Source organism: Pundamilia nyererei, unplaced genomic scaffold (assembly GCF_000239375.1).
Source record: "Pundamilia nyererei isolate P.nyererei 1_Seehausen unplaced genomic scaffold, PunNye1.0 scaffold00334, whole genome shotgun sequence".
Taxonomy (NCBI): Eukaryota; Metazoa; Chordata; class Actinopteri; order Cichliformes; family Cichlidae; genus Pundamilia; species Pundamilia nyererei.
In genome coordinates this window covers 22,937-31,462 of record NW_005187735.1, presented here as the reverse complement: position 1 = coordinate 31,462, position 8,526 = coordinate 22,937, and the positions used below count along the sequence as shown (strand labels likewise).

Here is an 8,526-nt window from a genome sequence, read left to right as displayed (position 1 = left end):
TTGACAAGCTCCAGCTATCGTTCATGGGACACAGACATGCCCATAAAACAGAGACACGCTACTGTTTCCATTGAGATCCCAGGCAAGTGCAGCTTTCGACAATTATACCCAGTAGCATCCAGAATATTCTAGTGATGTAGGGATGAATGCAAACAGGCGACGCGCATCATGACAGAGCACTGTTTGACACGAAAGTAGAGATATCGCTTCCTCTTGCTATGTTTTAATTAATGTCTAATTTTGAATTTGACTAGGTGCTTGTCTTGATGGAATGCCATTGCCTCAAACTATTCTACTGAATAAGTTTAAATCTTTTCCTCTGAGTAAACTGATGTGATGAAGAGACACAATCAGTAAGCCATACTTGGAAGGGAAACTTGGAAAAAAAGAATACAAAATATATAATACTTAAACATTTATACTCAGTCACAAATACTTAAATAACAGAATATAAATATGTATCATTCAAAAATCTATCATTCAGTATAAAAATAAGCAATGCTGTCAACATAAAAAATAATTATCCTTTCAAATATGTACACATATGTATGTACACAGCCCTTCTATAAAGGAAAGGTGCAATTTTAAAAGTTGCTAGCATGCCTGATGATATATTATACGTGCATAAAAAAATACAATTCAAATGTAGAAAAAATGTATTGCTATCACTTATGAAGGAAGTAATAGCAAACATGCACCAATAGAAAAGTCCAGCAGATGCCTCCATCCTTGTTGCACATGTTGTGAAATTCATTGTGCAGAAGAATGTATGGGCTTGCTTATTGTAGTCCTAGTGAGTCTTAAAAATACAGGTGACGGCAGCTGTAAGCACGTAAAGTTTCCATTTGTCAAGTGTTCCAAGAAACAGGCCTGATGGATGAATCCCATCAATAAAACTTTAAGATATTGTTTAGACAATAGTTTGGAGCCTTCTTGTAGGTACTGGGGGCATGTGGTACCTGAGATTTATCCAAAAGTTTCTCTTTGAGTATAATTCTGTGAATTTGTGTGTCGCAAGAAAATCTTTCTTCCACTTCAGGGCTCCTTGTTTCCTCTTGATATAACGCACAGACTCTGGCAAGTGACTGTAATCCACTGGACCATCTGGCAAAAAAGAAAAACAGTTTAAATATAAATGAAAATAAACACGTTTAATAAGCTGACATTTTAATTTTTATTAAACGAAGTCCTGACCGAGTGCAACAAGTCCAGAGATGAACACACTTTATTCCTTATCAAAATGTACTAAGTTAGCTTAGCATAAAAGCTGGAAGTAAAATCTCTGTTTGTGATGCCTGCAAAGAATTATGCATGACCAAATAGGGCATGAATGCTGAGCTATATAACCCGTGACTTAACAGAATTCATGTGGCTAGAGATTTTTGAAAAATGAGGAATCATTTACCAATTTCCACCAGGATAACTCTGGGATCATTCTTCGTCAAAGCATCATGAAGGCCAACTTTCTGCTCATACCACACTTGGCTTTGATTGTCACATATGCAAGTGCTTTCCTCCGTTTTCGCCTCAGGTGATAAGATGATAAGCAGTCTGCGGCACTGGTGCATCGCAGCAGCTGTTGCATCGTGTATTGCTGTAAGGGATTCATGGCCAGACACAAAACTGCAGGTTAGAACTCTTTGTCTGCAAACTGAAGACAGCCCATTTCAACAGCACAAACTATAATTTTGGGCAGAACTGTGGCTTCTTCCAGGCACTCATTTCTTCTTCTTTTTTTAACTTACCAGTTTAGTCTGCATTAATAAAATTAAAGAACCTTGTAAGTGCCTTGAGGCAGCTGTTATTGTGATTTGGCACTATATACATAAAAACTGAATTGAATTGCAATGTATCACCAATACAAACATAAAGGAAATAAACTAGAGCAATAAGAAGAACACAAAAAGAAAAGGGAAAAACAGAAATACAGAGGATAGCTAGACATCAGCTCAAGAAAGTATTAAGTCTGTTTTTAACTGTACTGTACTGTGTTCCAGTAATTTAGTAAACATGGCTTTTATCCAATTTCTCCCATGTATTATACTAGGAGTTTAACCAAGAAGCTCTTATTTTCTTTTCAAGCTTCTCTTTCTTTTTTTCTTTTTTTTGCAACTATAAACAGAATTCTTACAGATACAGTTGTGGTCAAAGGTTTAGATACACTCATCATGAGAATGAATGCAATAGCAATGCCGCCACCATGCTACACAGCTGTTACAGTGTTCTTTGGTTCAACAGCCTTTACTTTATCTTCCAGGTCATGGCAGGCTTGAGTCCTGGTGGTTCCGCTGAAGTTTTTCCTAACTAATGTTCTCTGATCTGAGGACAACATTATTTGGTCATCCTCCAGATAGTGGCAAAGCAGTGGCGCATCCAAAAAACTTGTACTTTTTTGTAGTTAGAGTTCTGAACTGAGGGTCTTGGAACCTGCTGTTGTTTAACAATAACTCCAGACTTTCCCTTCCCAATTGTAAATCTACAATAGGGCTGCCACGATTAGTCGACTAGTCACGATTACGTCGACTATTGAAATCGTCGACGACTAATTTAATAGTCGACGTGTCGTTTGAAGCTTTGTAAGATCCCAAAAGACGCAGGAATAAGTAGCAGGATTTAAGAGTGTAATAACGGACTGAAACAGAAGATGGCAGCACTGCATGTACAAGGATGCCAGCTGCCGTTAAACCCCGAAGAAGAAGAAGCTGTGTCCCAGAATTCATAGCGCGGCTCAGCGCAGAAGTCAACAATGGCGGCAGCTAGTTAGTTTTAATATTACTCTTATTATTCTTTTTGGGTCACAAAATAAACGTTTAACATATTTTCAGGCTTGAATGTAGCTGTGTAAACCTCAAATATCGGCTCAGTTTATCAGGACACCACATATTTTCAAAAGCGCTCCGACGTTTTCAGAGACGTCTGTTACCCACTAGCTCGATAGTTAGCCGGGGGCTAGGCTCACTAGAGCCGTGAGAACACCGGACTCCCGGCAAATCGTTTTTAAACCCACCACCGTCTTTCACTACTCAGGTTAAACATGATATATGAGTCACTTAGATAACTTAAAAATGTTATTGTTTGGCTTTTTTCAGTATTTTATTTGTTCCTGAGTAAATCGTTTGGCTGAGATTAAAGTTATAGTTTTTACACAGCTGAGTAAACCTCAAGCAGACAGCTGATTATCAGAAGTGTGAGATGCTCGAGAATATTCTCCGGTGTCCTGTTATATTTTAGATAGCAAGGAGCAGACGGCTGAGTTTATTAAACTTCACTGAAACAACCTGCAGATTTCATTAAAATTTAATAAACTATCATCTTGTCTTTATTTTTAGTTAGCACATACCTTAAACACTTAAAGCTGTAAGCTAATGATAGTTATATAAGAGCAGATGCATGCTGGTGCAATAAGCTGTACGTTTTACGTCCAATGGATGCATGATCCATTAATCGGTGACTAGTCGACTATCAAAATAATCGTTTGTGGCAGCCCTAATCTACAATTGTCCTTCTTAGATCTTCACTGAGACCTGAGTATTGGTCAATCTAATGAGTGCTGTCAAACAAATCCTTTTCATGCTGGCAAAGAGAAGTATTGACTGACTACAACATCAGTTGTAATCGCTGATGACTTTAGTAGCACAAAGATAATAGGCCTTGGTCTTGTCAAGTTAACAGATAGTGTAGAAGCGGGGGTCTCGAATTCCAGACCTTGAGGGCCGGTGTCCTTCAGGTTTTAGATGTGTCCTTGATCCAACACAGCTGATTTAAATGGGTAAATTACTCCCTCAACATGTCTGAAGTTCTCCAGAGGCCTGGTAACGAACTAGTCATTTGATTCCGGTGTGTTGACCCAGGGTGAGATCTAAAACCTGCAGGACACCGGCCCTCGAGGCCTGGAGTTTGAGACCCCTGTTGTAGAGGCTTCAGCACCACTTATTAGAGGTTTAAGTGAGTGTATGTATATATTTGACTCTTTGAGTCTGTGTGCATTAGAGAAAATCAAAATGAAAATCAAGCAACCAGTTCTTGTTTTATAAAGTCATTAAAAACGTTAATTTAACCACATTTAAAATGCAACTAGTTCTACTTGTCTTTTACCTGAAAGCATCATAGCAACTGATTTAGATTCGTTGGTTATGTATTTGATGTCTTAATTTAATAAAAACTGTGAACAGCAGTTTGTGACAATAAACAGCTCAAAGCCTTTGTATGTTTTCCCGTCTTTTGGGGGTTGGAGAATGACCTTAACAACCTCAAGAATTACACTACATCTAGAAAGACAAGTCTTTCTACCTCTGTTTACATATTATGGATATCTGCTTCTTACCTTCGCCAGGACAGTCATCCCGTCCTCTGATAAACAGAGAGTAGCCATATTGTTCCTCCAGTTTCTCAGGCAGGATCTGCATGGCAAACCTCGCGCCCTCATCTGAACTCATGGCATTGGAATGGACGAAACTCACGTAGGCATCATAGAGCTTCCCATCTGGAACTAACAGAATCTAAATGATTGTTTATGTTCATTTTATAACGTTTGATCCTTTTAAAATGTGAATCAACATCCAGCTTTCACGGCTTTCAGTACTGTGTTAGTTGTGCTGTAAGGTTAGTAGTATCTCGTCAGATGATGCCACACAAAAACTTAAGTTCAACTGATAACGGCCTTACCTTGTTGTTTGGGAAAATGTGCCAACAGATCCCTGTAAGCCAATATCAGGTTTACTTTAAAGAAGAAGAAGCACGCAGCCAAGGCTAGAACAGCCAGAGATGCAGAAAGGCAAACAGCCCAACTCATGTGGAAAGAACTGCGGTCAGCTGGAGAGAGGAAGGAGACAAACGTAAGGCAAGTGTCTCAGACGACTATAATTCTTGAACACACACACATTTATATGTATATGTCTATATATATCTTTATTACCTTCTTTAAGCTTCACCACACTGATTTGTTCTCCCGCTAGGCTTTCTAAATGGCACTCGAACTCAAAATTCAGGAACTTGCGATGAACTTTAGCGATGGACAGAATGACCAGTTCGTATACTTTGCCTTCTCTATGAATACTAAAGGGTACAGAAACAATCAGTCAGTCAGAATGAATCATGGAATCAAAGAATAATATGTAAATGTTAGGTGTTACGTTTTTTGTGCTGCTACAGTTGCAACATTTACAGTCTATTACTCAGAAAAGAAGTTCTGCCTCCAAGTGACATTTAATGTCTGACACATTGTGTTGTTTTGATTTAATCTCGATGCAGTATAATGCAGTGTTTTGTATTCGCCCTATTAATAGCCCCGTCCATGGTAATGTAAAACTCACGTTTTCCGGGACACACTAATCTCCTCGAGGTCCTCAGCGTAATCCTTGCCAACAGTCCAGTGCAGTGAAGACTCGTTATCCTCACTGTAGCCTATGAATGCTAAACACTGCAGCTCCACTCTCAAACCTGGTGGGCAGTGAGATTAAAAAACAAAGAAACTGTCAGTCTATATTTCCCGTTTTGATCAAACAAAAATATGAAGTTAGCTCAAATGAAATTTAACGTCACGGAAACTTTTCAAAAGGCTTCTGACTAATTCTGTTCAGTCGCTAGATGACAAAGCACCATTGCAAAGGTTTTAAAGGACTTTATTGTCATCTTGACTTGAAAAACAACTGTTTGTCAAGTATTTATCATAAAGATCATACAGTCAATAAATGGATAATGGTGTAAATGACTTCATGATATTTAAAGGTGTTTATAATATTTTTCCATAGCACTAACATTCACTCTAATGCATTTTATTTAGTGTTTCACTTGCCTAGTTCAACTGTAATCTCTTGCTTGTCAGGGGTCACCAGCTGTGGCTCTACAAAAACTTTTTCTGGGAGGTCTGCAAGAAAGAAAGAAGGAAGGAAAAATAAAGAAAGTGGGACAATATACATTTAGGTCCATAAGCATTTGTATATATTGCCTCTGTACACCATCACAGGCTAATTTAAATCAGACAAACCAGATGTGATTGAAGTGCAGATGTTTAGCTTTAATTCAAGAGGTTTAACCGAGGTTTTGCATGAACTCTTTAGGAATTACACTCGTTTTTATCCATAATCCCCCATTTTCAGACGCTCAAAAGTATGGGAGATGAGGCCTGTTGCCTCGTCATTCCATGATAAACAAAGTTAATTAAAGAGATCTGGATCTGAGTCCAATAGCTAAACTTGTATTTCAGCATTTCACTGGAGCTTGTGAAATTCACTGAGACGTTGATGCAAATTAAGGAAATGAATCTGGCCCCAGAAGACCAAACAAACCTACTAGAGTCCATGATTTAAGAAAAAAAAGGCTAAACAACATTTACCACTGTTGTAAACACTCAAGGAAATATGGTGTCGTTATCAGAGTCTAGAATATACAATCAAGAGATGCCTTTATGAATGTAAATACAGATGGTTTACCAGATGGTGAAAACCACTGTTCACACTCAAAAACAAGAAGAGCCTGCATGTTCTGAGAAAACATCTTTGGACATATTTAACTTACAACAGCATGAGGAGAAGAGAAAAATAATGAAAATGGAGAGATACAACTCGTATGCCAAAGCATCCAATGATTTATTTCTTTTTTGTTAAACCCCCTGAATTAAGTCTTCAAGTCTATGATTAAACAAAACAAAATAATAATAATAATAATTATGTACAGCCAGAGTAATATATAAAAAAATGACACCAGAATAATTAAGGATTCAATATGAGAGCTCTACAGTACTTACCATCTTTAACAGTCAACAGGATGCTGCGTGAAGCGGTATAATTCTTGCCATCCAAGTTAATGTCTATCAGGCAGGTATATTTCCCATTGTCCTCCTCTGAGGCTTGAGGAAGCCTCATGTTGCCTTTCATATCAACAGAGATGGGTTTCCCTTGCCGCTGAATGAGCTGGCAATCCTGCAGACAGAAACCAATCCTGTAGTTAGTTTTCACAGTGCCATATTTTTGAGAGGCATTTTTGAGCCTCAAGACAAGAAAGAAGAGCCAGAAATAAAGGAAAACATGAATAAAAAGCAAAAAACTGGCATAGTGATCTCAAAATGTGTTGGTCGCCAGTTTCCAGGTAACAAAATGCATAGTACTACATTGTTGCTGGCCTGGGTGGCAACCAGTCTTATCTGCCAGGGGGGCAGATCTGGCACACATTTTTCCCTGATATCTACAGAAGGGGGCAGTGTTGCATTTATGGAAGTTGTAAAACAGAAGCCTGGGATTTGGCCCACCTAAGCACTTTAGGTGGAGCGATTGTATATAAACTAGCCTAGTTTATATCTGCTGTTTCCACTGATAGTTTATCAGCAATTGTTTCTGTCCACTCTTCATGATATTATATTCCATAAAATGGGATTATACACCAATAGCATAGCATTATGACCACTGACAGGTGAAATGAATAAAACTGATTTATTAGCACCTGTTACTGGCTGGGATATCTTAGACAGCAAATGAATATTTTGCCCTCAAAGTTGATGTGTTAGAAGCAGGAAAAATGGGCACGCGTAAGGATTTGAGCCGAGTTTGACAAGTGCCAAATTGTGTTGGCCACACAGCTGGGTGAGAGCCTCTCCAAAACTGGAGTGTGATCCAAGCCAACAGACGAGCTACTGTAGCTCAAAATGCTGAAAGAGTTGATGTAGGTTCTGATAGAAAGGTGACAGAATACATAGTGGATCACAGTTTGCTTTGGGTAACGTTCTGCTGGGAAACCATCCATGAGGATGTAACTTTGACATGTACCACCTAACTAAGCACTGCTGCAGACCATGTATGACCTCCCATAGAAACAGTATTCCCTGATGGCTGTGGAATCTTGCAGCAGGATAATGCACCCTGCCACAAAGCAAAAAATGGTTTACAAATGGTTTGAGCAGCACAACAATGAGTTTGGAATCTTGACTTGGCCTCTAAATTCTCCAGATCTCAATTTAATCAACATCTGTGGGATGTGTTGGACAAAGAAGCCTGATCCATGGAGTCTCCACCTCCCAACTTATAGGAATTATAGGATCTGTTGCTTAGATACCACAGCACACTTTCCGAGGTTTTGTGGGGTCCACGTCTCGAGGGGTAATGTCTGTTTTGACAGTAAAAGCGTACTACAGCGGATAGTGGGAACAGCAGAGAAGATCATCGGGGTCTCTCTCCCCTCTATTGAGGACATCTACACCACACGCTGCATTCGCAAAGCCACCAGCATTGTGGCTGATCGGACACACCCCCCTCACACACTCTTCAAATTCCTGCCATCTGGAAAAAGGTACCGAAGCATTCGGGCACACACATCCAGACTGCGCAACAGCTTTTTTCCACAAGCCATCCGTCTCCTCAGCAAAAAGGGACTGACTGATAAACACACACACACACACACACACACACACACACACACACACACACTATCACTCAGCTTAACTCAACTACCTCAAAACATTGAGACTGGACTGACTAATCAACACAAGCGCAAACACACTGACCTACACCACCAATATCGTACACACCAACCTGT

The 8,526-nt window shown here is 39.3% G+C and overlaps 1 protein-coding gene across 1 annotated transcript in view; it reads right to left on the bottom strand.

Annotated features, from left to right (window-relative positions):
- Window positions 1-344: 344 nt before the first annotated feature.
- il1rl2 (interleukin 1 receptor-like 2) overlaps window positions 345-8,526 on the bottom strand; it is an 18,122-nt gene continuing 9,940 nt past the window's right edge. The window contains exons 4-11 of the mRNA XM_005751929.2: window positions 6,746-6,920; window positions 5,795-5,866; window positions 5,313-5,439; window positions 4,916-5,055; window positions 4,666-4,812; window positions 4,325-4,489; window positions 1,406-1,594; window positions 345-1,104 (exon numbers count right to left, since the gene is read on the bottom strand). Of these exons, the coding sequence (XP_005751986.1) occupies window positions 911-1,104; window positions 1,406-1,594; window positions 4,325-4,489; window positions 4,666-4,812; window positions 4,916-5,055; window positions 5,313-5,439; window positions 5,795-5,866; window positions 6,746-6,920 (1,209 nt within the window). The 3' untranslated portion in view covers window positions 345-910. The remainder of the gene's footprint in view (window positions 1,105-1,405; window positions 1,595-4,324; window positions 4,490-4,665; window positions 4,813-4,915; window positions 5,056-5,312; window positions 5,440-5,794; window positions 5,867-6,745; window positions 6,921-8,526) is intronic.